General features: G+C 38.2%; 1 protein-coding gene across 2 annotated transcripts in view; it reads left to right on the forward strand.

The window, feature by feature from the left end:
* Positions 1 to 15543, forward strand: part of LOC128027227 (phosphatidylinositol 3,4,5-trisphosphate 5-phosphatase 2B) — a 16784-nt gene extending 1241 nt beyond the window's left edge. For both annotated transcript variants that reach the window (XM_052614609.1, XM_052614610.1), the window contains 27 exons: positions 1 to 147; positions 1890 to 1953; positions 3586 to 3724; positions 3904 to 4045; positions 4167 to 4307; positions 4397 to 4484; positions 4985 to 5074; positions 5184 to 5306; positions 5389 to 5503; positions 5597 to 5697; positions 5768 to 5870; positions 5964 to 6160; positions 6313 to 6430; positions 6594 to 6690; positions 9253 to 9391; positions 9616 to 9715; positions 9866 to 9954; positions 10048 to 10129; positions 10772 to 10858; positions 11663 to 11770; positions 11917 to 12005; positions 12116 to 12203; positions 12398 to 12553; positions 12795 to 12876; positions 13032 to 13839; positions 13958 to 14073; positions 14245 to 15543. The exon at positions 1 to 147 is cut by the window's left edge. In XM_052614609.1, coding sequence (XP_052470569.1) covers positions 11 to 147; positions 1890 to 1953; positions 3586 to 3724; positions 3904 to 4045; positions 4167 to 4307; positions 4397 to 4484; positions 4985 to 5074; positions 5184 to 5306; positions 5389 to 5503; positions 5597 to 5697; positions 5768 to 5870; positions 5964 to 6160; positions 6313 to 6430; positions 6594 to 6690; positions 9253 to 9391; positions 9616 to 9715; positions 9866 to 9954; positions 10048 to 10129; positions 10772 to 10858; positions 11663 to 11770; positions 11917 to 12005; positions 12116 to 12203; positions 12398 to 12553; positions 12795 to 12876; positions 13032 to 13839; positions 13958 to 14073; positions 14245 to 14338 — 3693 coding nt within the window. In that variant the 5' untranslated portion in view covers positions 1 to 10 and the 3' untranslated portion in view covers positions 14339 to 15543. The remainder of the gene's footprint in view (positions 148 to 1889; positions 1954 to 3585; positions 3725 to 3903; positions 4046 to 4166; positions 4308 to 4396; positions 4485 to 4984; positions 5075 to 5183; positions 5307 to 5388; positions 5504 to 5596; positions 5698 to 5767; positions 5871 to 5963; positions 6161 to 6312; positions 6431 to 6593; positions 6691 to 9252; positions 9392 to 9615; positions 9716 to 9865; positions 9955 to 10047; positions 10130 to 10771; positions 10859 to 11662; positions 11771 to 11916; positions 12006 to 12115; positions 12204 to 12397; positions 12554 to 12794; positions 12877 to 13031; positions 13840 to 13957; positions 14074 to 14244) is intronic.
* Positions 15544 to 18114: the final 2571 nt, after the last annotated feature.

Below are 18114 nucleotides of genomic sequence, written 5' to 3' on the forward strand. Positions count from 1 at the left end.
TGAAAGCACCATGACAGCAGCAGCGTGGTACCATCGGGACATCAGCCGTGTTCGAGCCGAAGAGCTGCTGGCCCATGCAGGGAGAGATGGCAGCTTCTTGGTGAGGGACAGCGAATCTGTGCCTGGAGCCTACGCCTTGTGTCTGCTGTGAGTACAACACCTCAAGACTGGAATACACTACACAACCATTGCACAGAATTGCAGATGAGTGATAAGGCAATGCTAGTTGCCAGAGAGTAAAACCAATTTGAAGATGTTGGGTGGTCAGAAGTGACTAATTTAATCCAAAATTAACAGTGTGTAATGATTTCAATCAGTTAAAGGATTTCAAATATGTTTGGCATTTAAGCCAGTTGTACAACACATATAGTCATGCATCTTCTAGGAACAAGTTGCATGTTTCTGCATGAGTTTGTTGTGTTCAGAGAACTTGAAAATCTGGTAGTGTGCAATCATCAGTCGTTTGTTGTATGAACAGTTTTTTTTTCTGTAACCCATTTACAAACTATATGATGCCTAGTGTTTTGAAAACTTCTGTTCCAGCCTGTAAACATACTTAGTTGTGATGTGATAAATTTACCTAGAATGAGTTTGGCACCACACCTAGCTGTCTATTTACATCACTTCCAAGTGATGCACAATGACATTTTTTAGTAAATCACAATAGTAACCAGGTATTGTCAATGAACTATAGTCCTTTTCTATAGTCTGCCTGTGAGGTTGATTTTGCAGCCATGTGTCTGACTTCCCCATCAGGTTTCAGCAGAACTTTGGCAATACAGTGATTGGGCTACTTTTCAGATAGTTTAGTACTGTCTATCTCAATGCACATGAGCTCGAGGAGACAGCAGTCCCTCTAGGCCCCACTCGGTCAGCTTTGTTCAGGCCTCAGTATTCCCTGTTTTCCTCCTGTCTCTGGCCCCTGTAGGAGGGAACAGGCTCCAGTGACCACACTGCTTTCTCTCCACTGCGGCCCACAGCCAGACACATTCCTGAAGGCTGAGCCCTCCAGCTCCAACTGCACTCCCTACTTTCTTTCTTCCATTCTCTCTCATTCATTCTTCCCCTTGCCCTCTACCTCATTTCTTCTCTGTGAAACACAGCACATGCAAAGCATCTACTCACACAGTCACACTTCCTCTCTGTGCTTTGATCTCTTCTTTTAGATTACCTGGAAACACTGAGCTTTCTAATTATGTTCCAGGTTGTGTGGCCAAATGCAAATGAACACAAATTCTAGTTTATCTAAACTCCTATGGGCACAGAAATATGATCTTGTATGTGACACATACCGATGGCCTAAGTGACCACATTAACTAGTTGTCTTTTATTTTACTCTGGCCTTTTATATGGTATAAATGAATTTTTCCCCTACTTTCAGAATTAAACATGCTGCCCTGTGTTGACCATAGAAAACATCGATGTCAGGCGTGAACACATTGTTTCATGAAGCCACAAAATGTTCCATTTATGTGATCATTTAAAGGGTTGGTTGGCTTTCTATTTTCTGCTAAACACCAGATGAGAAGTTTAGCAGAATGTCGGAGCTGATGTCTTGTGTACAAGCTGATGAGATCTTACAAAGGACAAAAAGATCTATGGTACACAGAACATGAGCAGCTTTATGAGGCCATATGTGTTAAAAACAGACTGTAGTTTAACAAAGGAGTTGCTCTTCAATGAAAACCTTGCTTGACAGTTGTGGTCACCATTCACTTTCATTGTATGGAAAACAGCAGCATTAACATCCCCCTTAACATCTCCTCTTGTGCTCCACGGAAGAAAGACAGTCATTAGATCTTGACAGACACAACAGAATATTCATTTTTGGGTAAACTTTAGCTTTAAGACTATTTTAGTGTATAATCAACAGTCTGTCTTGTCCATAGGTTCCAGCGACATGTTCATACATACCGAATCCTTCCTGATGCAGATGGGCTACTGGCTGTACAGGTGAGCAGACAAAGGACTTTGCACAGTAAAATGCACAGTCACAAGTATGTAAACTAAATGCAGGTGAAAATGTTGCCTTGTCAGGCAGGAGACCATAAATGATTGTCTTATCTTTAAATGAATTTGCAATTTCACATTGGAAATTACTTGATGCTAATCTAGTTACTTTCACTTCTTCATATTCTTTAAAAAAAGAAGCAGACTTATTTTTGTCTGCTTTCTGAAGCATGGAGCTGCATGTTTTCGAATTGGCCACTGTGGCACTCGCTATCAACAAAATGTTTCACACAGATTCCTCCTGCACCCACGCTCCTGATCCAGTACAGAATGACTGGAATGGGTTTGTCTGTCTGCATGGAGATTAAAATATGCATGACATAATTGTTTCTATGTCAGAAGTTTTGGCCAGGCAGCAGTAGTAGATGTATTTTTGCTTATTCTGTCCTGTGCATGGATGAGATGTGTTGGTGTGTTTCAGAAACACTCTACCAATAAGGTTTATATTTTTAAATTGGATTAAATTACTGTTTCCTATTTAAAACACAGAATGGATAACATATACATGCACAAGAAGAGGCTTATTAAGTTAGTTGCTTTTGTTTGTGAAAAAGAAACGTTCTCTGAATATTCTCCCCCTCGCAGTGTCTGATTTCTTTTAATCGCTTTTCAAGAGCTGCACTCTTGGAAGGAAAACATTCGTCTATTTTGAGATTTTAGGGGAAATAATTCAAAGTTTTTCAAAAACGCTTTCATCGACCATGCTTTCAAAATACAAGCTTCTAAAAAAAGGCATTCAAAGAGTGGTTATTTTATTTGTCATGATGCCTGATGTTTTAATGTGAGTATGCTCTTGTTTGCACAGTGGGTAGCTGGCTGTTCGCGTTATGTAGAATTTGGCAGACACTAGAATGAGGGCATCATAATGTAATTGTATCTTTGGTCCATAAAGCAGAAAAACGTATATGTTTTTGGAGTTACATAGACTACATAGACCAGCTTCTTTTTGTAGCAAATCTAGCAGATCTGCATTTTCTGCCATTCTTTTTTTTTTTGTTTATGCAGGAGAGTCTCAAATAATTTTTTGGCATGCAAGTTTAATAGGTCTGTCAGAATTCCAAATATTTGTTATTTAACAAAAAGTTAGCCAATTCTGTAATATAAATCAAAAATGTAACCTCTGGTTTCACAGAAAAGGCTTAAGCCTATTCCCTGACTAAAATGCATGTCTGGGCTATTTTAACTGAAAGTTTTAAAATATATCAGTACGATTGTTTTTTCTCTAGATGCACACCAGTAATATGCATGTTTCTAAAATATACTTAAATGTCCTAATTGAACTATGGCCTAAACCTGGCGTAACTTAAAACCAGTTTGTGAACCCAGGCCTAAAAATATTAGGCTGTGATAAAGTTCAGGATCTGTCTTCATACAGATTTTGTAGGAAAGTTTTCACACTTTTGGCAGTATGATTTTTATTGTTAACCTTCTTATACACTGATAATTTCCCACCTATATTAGGACAGAATTTTAAAATCTTGTGATGCATATTTAAAATACTTATATTGTCCTGCTGTAACTGATTCCTGCATTTGTTTGCCTGTATGTGTCAGGTCATTTGTGTTTTTGTTTCAGGCCACGCAGGGAGTGCAGGTGAATTGTTTCCGTACCCTTAGTGATTTAGTTGTGGGTTATCAACACCCACACAAAGGTCTGGTGGCCCCACTGCTTTATCCTGTAATGCGTGAATCAGAGCCCAACGATGAGAGCTCAGGTAAGATGATAGAAGCCAAAACTAATAAATAACAATCTCTCAATTAAGATGTTAGAAGCGTTTTAGTTCAGTGAGTGCATTGCGTCTATTAGTCTATATTTTGTGTGAGGCTGCTATGACATCCCACAGGCACAACATTTAAATGTTTAAGATTAAATGCAGGTGTCTTTTCGGTGCAGATGGAGAGGATGAGAAGCCAGGTTCAACATTTGTCACCCCTCCACCACGTGCAATGTCCCCTGCAGGACAGCCTTTACCTTCTCCTTCCAGTTCAGCAGCTCATTTACTGCTACAGAGGCTTCAGGAGCTCAGGCCAAATAGGTACATTCATTCACATATGACTTATGGATCAATATCAGTCTGTGGCTCTGTGCCTGTATGTAAAATTGTGTGAAACAGTGTCGCTCCTTACAGCTCAGTGTACCAATGCTTACCTCTGCAGTGCAGGCTGTGAGATTGTACAATTACTAGATGAGTATCTACACATTAATGTGTGTAAGGACCTGGAGAATGTGAAAGGAGGCGCATCAGGACTGCAACACTTTCAGTGCATCCTCAGCCGAGCATGTGACAGTCTGCACAGGTGCAGCTTCTCTAACATCACATGTCACTTCACACACATTATTTGAAATATAAATAATTATATAGTTATTGCTGATTTGTTTACCACAGTGAGATTGACCAGACTCTTTCCAGTTTGGAAACCTTAGCGAAAGTGTTTGATCACCCTAGTGGGCACCTCACCTTCTCCACAATGCAGGTATACAAACACAAGTCTAATACAGGCTGCTATTATCAGTCAGTCATATTTTTCTTTAATAGATTTTAATATAGTTTCATAAATTTAGTAAAGGTGTACTGTTTACTGAAAGGCTCTGTTACTTTTTTAATATGATATGACTGACTTATTTTCAAGGATGGATGAAGTTCATTTTACTAAACATCTTGATTTTTTTAGCATTTCAATACAATGTTGATAATAACAATAATCTATATATTGCAATAATTGAAAGTTCTCTGAGGCCCCCTAGTGGGCTCTGGCCACCGGGTTGAGAACCAGTGCCTTAGACCCTATCATTAGGGACCAGACTATCATAGTGCCTTGGAGGCAAACTCTTTTAACTTGTGCCAAGAAATAATCACATAGTGATCACTCAGAACGACTTTGCAATTTCTCAGAATGCCTTAGCAACAGCATAGCATGAGCATGCAGAGCGGAGACGTCATTCCTGTTGTCCTGTTAAACTCTCTTTTTGTTAGAATACAGGGAAGAGCCCTGAAGAAAACATGGATACTTTGCTTCACAAGCTCACTGCCCTCTGTAACCTGCTGTCATCTCTGGAGAAGAGGGTAGAGACACATATGCCAAAAACAGCTTGCCAACCCGCACAAACCACATACTTGTCATCTTTTTGCATTTCTGTCTGTGATGATGATAACAATATCATGTCTTTTCCAGGTTCTCAAAGCTTTACAAGAAGCTGTAACCAATCACAACTTATCGTTGAAACCAGTCATACCTCCTGAGTCCATCACAGCCCCCCAAAAACAGGCCAGACCCAACACTGTCCACAGCTTTCAGGTAACACATTAGTGCCTATTGTTTGCTCACTGGTAATATTTAAACTATGAAAGTGTTTGCATTTATTTATGTGCATGCCAAGGTCAAGGTGGTCAGGTATGGCAGGCAAACAGTGTCAGTAGACGTAGATGCAGGAGTGCTGCTGTTTGACAAGAAGACTGGCTCATTCGGTCTTGAGACTGTCACACATGACAGAAGTGAGTTTATCTTGCCTTAAAACCTGAGTTACTTCAGTCTCCATTATTATCATACAAGGCTAGTAAATGCCATCTAATGCTTTAATGTTTTAGTCGTGCAGTTGGTGAAGATTCAGAGGAGCCCTGCTAAGCTGAAAATGGTCATAGACAGTCATCACAATCCTCCGAAAGAACTTGTGTTTGAAAGCATGAAGGTGAGGAGAAAGACTGGAACTGGCTTACCTTAAATGAACTAAATCTGATGTACTGAGATGTCTCCCACAGAAACGAGAAGCATTCTGTCGGCTGCTGCAGATTATAAAAGCTGCTCACTCCCAACAATCTGAACTTGATGTCATCTCTGTGTTTGTGGGCACCTGGAACATGGGTATGGATATACAGTATATCATTAATGAAAGATATTATGACCTCAACAGTTGCAGCAAAATATTTAATTGTTGTTTCTGTATTTTACCTGCAGGGGGCACTCCACCACCCGGTTCACTTCAGTCCTGGGTTACTTGCTGTGGTCTGGGTCTCACCCCAGACGAGTCCATTGCATCCCTGCCTCATGATATCTATGCAGTGGGCACTCAGGACAACCCGCAGGGTGAGAGAGAATGGGCTGAACACATCAGAGCCACGCTTCGGAGTGCAACCAACATCGACTTCAAACAGGTCTGATTTTATGAAATCAAAATGTTCATAGTCAAGAACGCTCCATGTTTATTCTTCTTTTGTGATCATATATCTGTATTAATCATTTGAATGGATGACATCAAAGTTTTAAATTGGTGAGAGTAGATTGTGTTTTTGTGGTTCTCCTGTAGGTGGCAGTACAGTCCCTTTGGAATATCAGACTGGCTGTGTTTGTGAAACCAGAGCATGAAGGACGCATCAGTCAAGTAAACACTGCTAGTGTAAAAACTGGCCTGGGGAACACACTTGGTACAAATCTCTCTTGCTCAAACAAACCAATAAACACATTTACCAATTCTTCTTTTTCTCTGTTTTCTCACCTCCTTTATATCCTTGTCATTTAGCCAAGCAGAACAAATCAAGTGCTAAATACTGTGTTTAAGATATTTTGTTTTTTTCTTTGTGGTTACAGGAAATAAGGGAGCTGTAGGAGTTTCTCTTCTCTTTAATGGCACCTCAATGGGTTTTGTAAACTGCCATCTGACTTCCGGTAGTGATAAAACACTCAGGTATTCACACATATCTTTAAAATAGAGAAGTGGATTTCAAATGTGGTGATGGATCAACAGTAAAAACTGCAGACCACATATCAACCCAAAAACACTTTACAAAAAAGTAGGGCACAAAATATCCTTAAGGCTGGAATAGGCCTACATTGCAAAACTTTTAAAATCTGAAGAGGTTTTAAAGCACTGAACTTCCAGAGAAAAACTGTTCATACTGAAATTATCATACTGAAACTGAAACTTTAATGTCTAACTAACACGTGACAAAATCAAAAATTAAGGTTAACAAAATCAGTTATTTCATTGCTGTGAGTTGATGAATCAGTTGATTATTTCAATATGTATGAATTATTTATTTTATTTATAATTTTTCAACTAATAACTCTTAGACTAGTTTGAGAACCACCGCATTAATTACCCTGCTCAAAGTTTTCTTTGGATTTGAATATGTTAATCTTAAGGTAATCTGTATGCTAATGTGCTCTAAAATAATGGCAAAGTTTACATTTAGAAGATAATAGCATTCTAAAGTTACAGTCTTTCAATTTGGCAAATATGGACAGATGATTTTGATGACATCACCCTACATGTCAGCTTTCTGTCCAATCAGTGCTTTCTAGAATCCAAAGTGTCCCGACCACTACAGATGCTGATATAAACTGTAAAATGTGGCTTTACTGAGCTCAGCCGAGGCCTGTACCATGAAGCTAGATTAGCTGGCTAGCCAGGTAAGTTTCAGGTTAGTTTGCACCAATCCTGGGTTTTAGGTACCACGTAAGTGGCTTGGCTTTTAACGGCATTCATTCCCATAGTAACTGACATTCCATGGCTAACCTGCTCCGGGGCAGCATGTTCCGGGTTAGAGATATCAAACTGAAGTTGGACCAATCAGATGTGAGAGAAGTGACACATGTCTGACACAAAGTCACTCCAGTTTATCTTGCTCCAAATTAAAGGTCAATAATAAAAAAAAAAAAAAAAAAAAAAAAAAAAAAAAAATGATAATGGCTTTAATGATAATTACTGAGTCATTTTATGATTTATATAATTATTGAGATTCTTCTTCTTATTATTATTATTTATATTCTCATATCTCTTAACCTTTTGAATCTCGCTGGGTCTCTCACGAGAAGTAAATCATACTTGCTTTGTGTTGCAAGGCTTGTGATTGGCTGTTCGCCAGTGATGTCATACATTCATGTGCACGCACTCCACAAACTCATGATCAAAGCCTGAGTTGACAAAGAAAGTTGATGATCAGCATCATGGTACCAACAAAGCCGGATTGGAGAGGATTGGTTTTGTCAACTCAAAACTAATCCTGTAACTCTGAATTTGTTCAACTAACATCATGGTACAGGCCCCTGGTTCAAGTTGTGATATAAACAAAACACTATTGGATATTTAAAAAAAGTGGTGGAGCTGCTTGATAAGTCCCACCCTGTCTTCCAGTTTCATTTAAAATTGTCAACACATAGGATGAGCTTGTCCAAATACCCCAACTTGTGGTCTTTTCACTTGACCGCTTGTCTACTCGCATGATGTATTTTTTGTATTTAGCCCAAGACCACAAGTGTGTTTAGAACTTTTCTATTACCCGAGGGGACACAGATATAGTGTTTTAAAAATGCAAGTGTTTACAGAGCTTTATTTAGATTTTCGGTACTTTGCATCCAGAAACAAACTTGTCTGTGTCTCTTCAATATTCCCTATAACAGATTAGATGATTTCTTAATTGTGTTGCTTCTAATTAAGTGATAAAAAGCAGTTGCAAATGTTGTACGAAAGATACATACTCACCTTTGCACCAATAAAATGGCAACACTTTGTGTTTTGCTACAAAATTTTATGTAATTTTGTAATTATTATTCTATTATTATAAAATTTTATGTAAATGTATCTAATTATTATTCATATTTAACTTTCACAACATCTCACATAATCTCTGCAAAAAGTCTCATGATATATTTCCAGAACATGGTGCATTATGGGATACACTTGGCCTTGAATACTGCTGCCTAGTGTGGATTTAGTGTGCATTAAAGGCAATGCACTTTGGTGTTTTTAAAACCTGGAATAGTCTTGTGCACTTGCTGTTGCATGCACGTACTCTCAAGTTGCCAAGACTGCATGTGAGTATTTGGACAAGCCCAATGTGCATTTCAAGGCAGTTGAGTGGACCTTTAAGTGTGAAACATCTATATAACATCATGTTACTATGTGCTGTACAGTAATGTTTCTAGTATTTTTTTTATGAATAATTGTATGTATGTATATATATATATATATATATATATATATATATATATATATATATATGACTGGAGTAGTGATGCTAAACAGTCAGCTTTGCAATCACATGAATAAATGACATTTTAAATATCAAAATAGAAAATATTTTTTGTATATTTGTAAAACTATAACTTTTTTTGCTGTATTTATGATCAAATAAATGCAGCTTTGTTGAGCATAAGAGATGCTCTGCTACATCTTTAGACCCCAAACTTTGGAATGGATGTGTGTGTGTGAGTGTCCATTTTGCATCGTCCTTCTTTCTTGTCTTAGGAGGAACCACAACTTCCAAGACATCCTCAGACTCTTGTCTCTTGGAGAAAAGCAGCTCAGCACTTTTGACATTAGCCTTCGTTTCAATCATCTCTTTTGGTGTGGAGACCTCAACTACCGCCTGGACCTGGATGCTCTGGTCACATAGCTTATATCTACTTTATTTTCTGTCTAGATATTAGTCACTCAGCTTTACTTATTCCCTCTCACTGCTTTTTATTAACTGTGATTCATAGCCATTCAAACATTGCTCTAAGGAGACCCCATTAAGCGCATTGAATTGAGTTGTTCTATGAATATTTGTGCTCAGTTATATTATATATTGAAGGTCATCTGTCCCTGACTGAGGTCTTCCTTTTGTAGGACATATTAAAGCATGTTTCAAAGCGAGAATTCGAGGAGCTGATGTGTGCAGACCAATTGACCAGAGAGCGGCATAGAAGAAAGGCCTTTTTTAACTTTAGTAAGAACCGTGGCTGCTCTTCTCCTCCCAGGGACACCACAGACACATGAAATCAATAGATGTGATTACACAACAACAGTGGGACAAAAAAAGCATTAACAGACACTTTATTATTTCGTTCTTGGTTTTGTTCTTGCTCTCTCTGTGAAGAGGAGGAGAAGATTTTGTTTCCACCCACCTATCGGTATGAACGTGGTTCTAGAGACTGTTATCTATGGCAGAAATACAAGTCAAGTGGGGTAAAACTTTTCATTTCATTGAATCTATCAGCTTTTGTTAATGACATCCTGTTTGCTTTGTTTTATTTAAAATCAATCAAAACTTTTCCTCAGGTGCAAGTCAACGGGCCCTCATGGTGTGATAGAGTTCTGTGGAAGTCCTACCCAGAGTCTCACATAATCTGTACCTCATATGGTATGCTGTTCCTCTTTCTCCTGATTCTTATTCTCATTAGAAAGTGTTTGAGAAGCTTTCTTATTACACGTAAAAGAAAATGTAGTCCATGCATTACAGCGTCTTCATAAAGCATCAAGTGACTAGGCATTCTCCTTTGTTGCTTTGCACTTTAGCTTGAGGGAAGTAACTAAAACACTGGACTGCTATTTTTGTAGAATTTTGGAATGAGATGTGTGTATCTACCCTGCACAACAAAGGTTTACTTTGGGTACGATTGTAGCTTTTCCACAATCAGAGTCATATCCTGTCTGTCTGTCTGCTCAACAAACATGTGAATTCAACCTTCTCAGCAAAGGCCTCCAATGTATATTCTGATAGTGTATTTAAACACAGCCAACACTGGCCAAATGCTTAGTATTTCATTACTATCTAACATAAGTATTTTCGAGTCTTTTTAAAAGGCAGCATTCAATGAGATTGGATTGTGATGTTTAATTAATTAGGTTATTTATTAATGGGATGGTTGCTAATGTTCAGATGACGGTTTGTATGTTTTTAGACTCATTAAATAAAAATGTAACTCCACCCCAACTATAGCTTTAAGAATTGAACTGATTAGTAAACAGATATTTTAACTGATCCGTTGGTTCTGTTCATCAGGATGCACAGATGACATCTTCACCAGTGATCACTCTGCTGTTTTTGCTACTTTTGAAGTGGGTGTGATATCACAGTTTCCCAGAGCAGGTATGGAGTCCTTTTCAGCTTGAGTCTCTGACACTGGGTTTTTTGAAATTTGAGTCATTATATAACACAAAGAGTTTAATTAGGGGTTGCTGAACATGCATTACCTTAACCATTTCCCTTCGGCACCGAACACTTTTTTTTCAAGGCTGTTTCATTTTAACAGAACCAACATGACAGCCTAAACTTATTTCAACTATTACATCATTCTTAAAGGTTTATTGTGCGCAAAAGTTTAAATCCTCATTTACTCACCCTAATGTTGTTCCAAACTCATAAGACATTTGTTCTTTTTAAAAACTGGTTGTTGCCTAAGTTCAAACTTGATACGCAAGGACAAACCTCACTGGTTCTCAAACATCAAGCAAGCACATTTGAGTTTCCATTTGCTGTGTTTGATGTGCTTTATGTATATGGTCTGATCAGTGTTTATATGTTAATAAAGTCATAAATTATCAACACTATTATATCACTTCAGAACACTTTGATAAAACAGCTCGATTCACATGGATTTCTTTTACAATTTTTTTCTGTTCTTTTTTAATGGACTTTCAGTGGATGGACACTGTAACAGAAATATTTTAGATTTCATTGAAAATTAATTCATTTGTGTTTCGAAGATTAACAAAAGTCTTATAGGTTTGCAACAACATGAGGGTGACAGAATTTTTATTTTTGGGTGAACTAACCCCATAAATAAAATCAGCAATCATAATTCAAGCATTTTTTCAATTGAGTATTTGTTTAATGTTTCTCATAGTGCTATAACCATCTAACAGTCCTCTTCTTCCATCTCTGTGGATGTAGAATTGGGTTCAGAGAGAGCCAGTATTGAGCTGGAGGTGATTGAGGCCATAGTGAAAACTGCTAGCAAGGCCAAGTTTTTCATCGAGTTTCACTCCCGCTATCTAGAAGGTATCTTTTGTGCAATAATCAGTCAGGATAGCGAGCATGTAGTGTTTCATTGCCAATCAGTTTCCTTTTGAAATGGCAGAAGGTCATGGGATGAATATGACAGTTCTTTTCTTTTTTTCCTACTTTATGCTTCTCCTTGTGTGTAGAGCCTCGACGTTCTGCTGAGAATGACTCACAGTACTGTGAGGTAGCAGGATTTCTCAAACTTGGCTGGTCTTCAAAACAGTTCCCCAAGGTTGTGATAGAGGCCATTTGGCTCAATTTGATAATTTGGAGCCATGCTATTTTTCATAAGGATGTGACACTTTTGGTTGGAACACCAAATACATTTCTCTTTCTTTTCAGCTCCACCCAGTGTTCTCCGATCTAGAGCATCTCCGGGATCTGCACTTGTTGTTGTCTGTGAAGTCATGTGATGGCTTTGAGTCATACGGTATTTGGTCATGATGAGCTTCATGCATTTTTTTTATGAAGTTTCTCTGAAACTGTAGTTTAGTTTTTAGAAACCATTACATCATAACCAGGAAAATACAGTTAATCCTAATTTCTTAATTTTTTAGTGGAGGGCACTGTTGAAACATTATGGTCATATTGATTTTATATGTAATAGGAGTTATGCCATTTCAGGGGAATGCTGTGTGGCTCTTCGCTCGATAACAGGCAAATTATCGGATCCATTTGAGACATGCTTGACTCACAGAGGAGAAGAGATGGGTTCTATTCGTGGTCGAATCAGGGTTAATGTACCACCAGACCGCCGAAGGGTCCGGGAAAGGGTCTACGGTGTGTCTATCATTTCCTCAAATATTTAGTTCCTCCTCTGCTTCGGCAATGTTTTTACTTTTCTATCTACCATGGCTTCCTCTTTTGCTGCCGTGCTGCCTAATCTTGTCCAGATGCATTCTGAGACTTTAACTGAAATATGAAACTTAGCTTACTGCTCATTGAAAACCCAGTGGTTTTGCCACAGATGATTACAATATTTAAACATTTGGATATGAGACATTTCTCCTGCACTTTACAGAGTGGCTCTGCATGGAGAAGGATGAGAAGGAAACTACAAAAGATCATTTGTCTCGACCGTCTTCTTGTGCATACCCAACCCAGTGAGTCAAAAAAATAGACCTAGGTTAATAAATAATGTTCACTTCATCTATGGTAAAGTAGTTTTATTGACATACTTGTTATAACAGATGACCATGTTCTGCTACATTTTTCCATTGGACATGACCTTGATTTACACTTCTTGTTCCCACTGTAGAGCACCATCATCCTCATATATGGCAGCGCCAAACAGCTACACCAATCCTGCATACTTCATCTTTGAAGGGGTGCCTGTGTTGCGAAGAGTTGAAGAGATTCCCTCATCCAGCAAAAAATCCCAAGTAGAAAGGACCAAAGATGCTGTGATACAGCTCCCTAGAGTGACTGAAGGTCACAGCCATGACAAAAGGTCTAATCGGAGGTCCGATTTCACAGAGATTGACATTCCTGGATCTTTAGCACCCTATAAATCATCTTGCGAGAATCAAAGTGAACTGACATCAACTGCGTCCTCTTATCAGCTCTTCCCAGGTCCAGATGTTCCTAATACATCCCCAAACCAAAAACACACCACCTCCTCCAATATATCTTTACAATTACAATCCCATAAGAACAGTATGACACAGGATTCAGTATTATCAGTCAAAAAAGTCACAAACTCCTACATGAACAGTTCTGTTTTTTGTCGGGACATTCAGGCACCACTCAAAGAAAAAGTCAGAAAGGACTATAACAGGATACACCAAGTTCGACCCATGCCAATACGAAATGGACCAAAGCTGTACCCATATATGTCCACAACAGTTCCTGTTCATGAATCCTCAGCACCTTGGACAGTAGAGCAGTCAACTACATCTTCAGGAGACAACTCACTTACAGCCCTCCAAATGGCTAAATCACTAAGTGAGGTGGATTTTCAGCCAGTAGACAGGAAGTACCAATATAATCAAATATCGTCTCAGGAAAGACATCATGGATATGATTATGGTTTAGCTAGTGAGAGAAACTACAGCTGGGAGAAAGAGGTGAGCTGAGTAGTTTTCGGTCATGGTTTATGTTGGTTATTGCACCATGCAAATATGGACTTTAGGATTAGCTTTAGGGTTGAGCTTTAATATTTACAAAGGCAACGTGTGTCCACAGGTGTCAGTCTTACATGGAGCTCCAGAAACAGTGTGGGAGCTGCTAAGCACATTGGGTTTGCAGCGCTACACGCTGGACCTTAGCCGTAACGGCTGGGATGATCTTGATTACTTCAGGTAGGGTCGATGTGAAGTAGTCCAATATCTGACAGGCTTAATTTATTTTTCTGTTCTCACAGGCATTTGCTTCAGTTAATGATTTTAAGCAGCAATGGTGCTTTGTGAACATATATACTGTATATACAGTACACACTGCCAAATGTCATTGCGTGTTCTCTTCTCATGCAGTGGTATTACAGAGGAGGAGCTGTGTGCAGCAGGTGTGTCTAACCCGTCTCATCGACGAAGAATCTTGGAGAACCTTCCAAAGATCTGGGACTGAACTGAAAAGAAACTGAGACTATATGACAAGTTCAATATTTGTATTCTTTATACATATATTTTTTTAACTCTTCTTCTTTCTGTAAATGATCGCATGGTGCCACCACTGTGTGACACACACCCGGGTCTGATCAACCTGTGGTGAGCCAACCCCGGCAGAGGGTGTCTTGTGATAAGTGGCCGAAACACCCAATGAGGTCGGGCACACAACTGAAGATGTGTCACACTGGTGGCACCATGAGATCTGTGCCAAATTTCACCCCTTTAACAACCAGTCCTACTAAGAATCCTGTAATTTCTAAAGTTCATTCATTAATACAGTTCATCACACAATGTGTTAATTCTGTCCCTGTGGTCCTCAGCATACAGCGTGGAATAAACTACAGTTCAACAACTGCTTCTAACAATCAAAACAAATCATGGCTATCACTAAAATACAGACTCTTCATTTTTTTTACATTAGCTTTGACCATCTTGATACTCATACTGTGTATTTAGCACAACAATTTGATCTTATCATTAGCTGTGAAATGTTCTGGTTCAGTACCTTGTCTGGTGATTGAAAAGTAGCTTGCCCATATCCCTGTTTTTAGCCTAGTTGCTGTATTTTTTCCTAGGAGACCCCTTTAAAAGTTTAAAAGTGCATAAACCAACCGTTTGCTAAAGGAGACAGCTGATCTATTTTTTAAAGTGGAATAAATATTTTACTATTTACCCCAGGGATTTAATTGCAGTGATGCTGTTTCCTCACTTTACTTAAAAGTAGGGCTGTAACGATTCACTCGTTTTCTCAATGCATCGATTAAAAACCCTGACGAAGTATATGCATTGATCTTGAAACATGATTTTTGAATCGTGAATAGCTGATCTCACTCACATGACATGCAAGAAAAAATAAATAAATTGTGCGCATGATTTAATAATTAGTTCCCTCAATGTACTAAAACGTCCACACGATTACTATTGCGTTCCTTCGAATTGCGTTCCCTCTATTTGCTAAATCGTGCTATTGGCTATCAAGTAGCACATCTAGGTTCCTAACTGATGACGAAAAATTTACAGAGCAGCCATCAAGTCTTAGACAGCATTATTGCATGCAGAGTTTTTAGGTCCTACAATTAAAACTTCTTTTTTTTTTCAGAATTTAGCAGTAAGAGATTGCGCGTCATCCAGTTTTTTATATCGACTCACCAGGCCGTGAAGAAATATAGAGCTTAGTATCATCAGCATTAAGGTGAAAGCTAACACAGTGTTTCCTGATGATATCTCCCAAGGGTAACATGTAAAGCATGAAGAGTAACAGCCCTAGTACTGAGCCTTGAGGTAGTCCATGCTGCACTTGTGATCAATATGATACATCTTCATTCACTGCTTCGAATTGATGGTGTTCATATAAGTACGATTTAAAGCATGCTAATGCACTTCCATTAATGCCAACAAAGTTTTCTACTGTATGCAAAAGAATGTTGTGGTCAACAGTGTCGAACGCAGCACTAAGATCCAATAGCACTAATAGAGAGATACAACCACATCAAATGATAAGAGCAGGTCATTTGTAACTCTAAGGAGAGCAGTCTCAGTACTCCATCTTGTACTAAATCCTGACTGGAAATACTCACAGATACTATTTTTCTCTAAGAAGGAATATAATTGTGAGGATACCACCTTTTCTAGTATCTTGGACAGAAAAGGGAGATTCGAGACCAGTCTATAATTAACTAGTTCTTTGGGGTCAAATTGTGTTTTTTTTTTTTTTTATGAGAGGCTTAAAACCTTAATAAAGTTAAAAGCTTAATACATTTTGAAGGTTATGGAGACATATTCTAATGACAATGAAGAATTAATAAGAGCCAGAAGAGGATCTATGACTTCTGGAAGCACCTCTTTTAGGAGCTTTGATGGAATAGGGTCTAACATACACGTTGTTGGTTTAGATTTAACAAGTTTATACAATTCTTCCTCTCCTATAGTAGAGAATGAGTGGAACTGTTCCTCAGGGGATCTATAGTGCACTGCCTGATGTGATACTGTAGCTGATGGCTGAATGGTTACAATTTTATCTCTAATACTATCGATCTTAGAAGTAAAGTAGTTCATAAAGTCATTACTGCTTTGAAAGTTCAGTGTTAATTCACATCCTTGTGTGCTCTCCACTGAAGAAAGAATCTCAGTGAGTCTGGCTATTACATCATTTAAACGATAGCAGCTTATCACAAATAAACTTCCTTTCTGCTCTCAGAAAAATTTACTTTTTTATCACTCCGGTAGTTTGTGGCTAATCTTGATTCTATCTATTTATTTACTTTTTCATGACACAAACGGAAATGGGTGGAAAGCAGGTGTATATCTTGCACCGGCCTGCTTGACTTCACCTGTCAGTCATTGGATTATTATTTAGTCCAGAGATGATGAGTGAAACTGAAGTAGCTGTATTCCCGGTAACTTACAGTTCACATTACAATACTGAGTCACTGACCCATTCACATTCCTGTACTATTTATGCAATTTCCCATAATTCCTTTTTGGACTAACTATCAGGTCAGCATTGCAAAGGAAGTGGGTCTCACTATACCGACAATGAAAATGAATCTCCCAAGCTTTCATGACACGCGACTTAAATTATAATTTAATGTTTTTTTATAACATCTTGTCAGTGATGCATAATACTATATATATAATGCACTATAAGTCTAATGAATTTGAAAACTATATTACAGATTTAACATCAAACTATATAGTTTATTACTGCAGCCAACATCATAAAACAATTGTGCAAATATTTAATGTGAACTTTAACTCAGAGAGGCATATCACTCATGAAACCTATTATGACACTCAAACTGATCACAAGCAGACAAAGGTCTTTCTTGCTGTAATCTTTTGCCCTGTTCATTTAGCTTTTCAGACACTCGCTCTTCTAAACTGTCTGCCATGACCAAACACTGTTTATATTATTAACGAACAGCACATCTGAGTGGTCTGATATAAATGTGTGTGATGATTTCTGAGTTGCTAAAGAATTAGTTCCAGCACCAGCCTTTTAGGTGTCTCTCTAACGCTAACCTCTCATTGGTCAATTGGGATGGGACTGTGTTTAATATGCATAAGCTCCCCTAATACTTTTGGGAAACACCTACATTTCTTTTTACCTCTGTAACTGTGTATGGAAAACATGTAACTTTCTCGGAAACATTGTTGTTGGATGCATATGCACAATTCCATATAGTAGCCCACACAGTCACATGGTGCTTACTGGAAGTGAAATTACAGTGAAAGTGAAATAAAACAAAGGACTGTAATTTGTGGATACAATATCCTGGATTTTAAATATTAAGAGGGCCTTGCTAGAGTTTCCTGTATCTTACATAAAACAAAAGAGCACCATGTGTTCGATTGGGTTAACGTGTGGGAGGCTATAATTTACCTTCAAGGATTTTATCATAAAAACTGGGCAAGTATCATTTACGAGAGACAACATATAATGTTTAAAGGGCATGTGAGATGAGCTTCTGCTGTAAATTACTGTCTGTGTGATCGACAAAGATGGTAGAAACTGATAAGCGCGTGATATGATAATGAGACGAGTAGGTTACAGAAAAATACAAGAGTTCCTCTTTAAATATCAAAATTGAATAAAACTGACTTTGACTTTCAATAACTTACCAGTTTAACGTGGTATTTAAGAAAAAAAATAAGATATTGATCAATACCTCAGTAAATATTGGTGAATTGTCTCGAGGAGGTGAAGGGACAAACTCAGTTTGGCTCTGATTCCCC

This window comes from Carassius gibelio, chromosome A14, assembly GCF_023724105.1.
Source record: "Carassius gibelio isolate Cgi1373 ecotype wild population from Czech Republic chromosome A14, carGib1.2-hapl.c, whole genome shotgun sequence".
NCBI lineage: Eukaryota > Metazoa > Chordata > Actinopteri > Cypriniformes > Cyprinidae > Carassius > Carassius gibelio.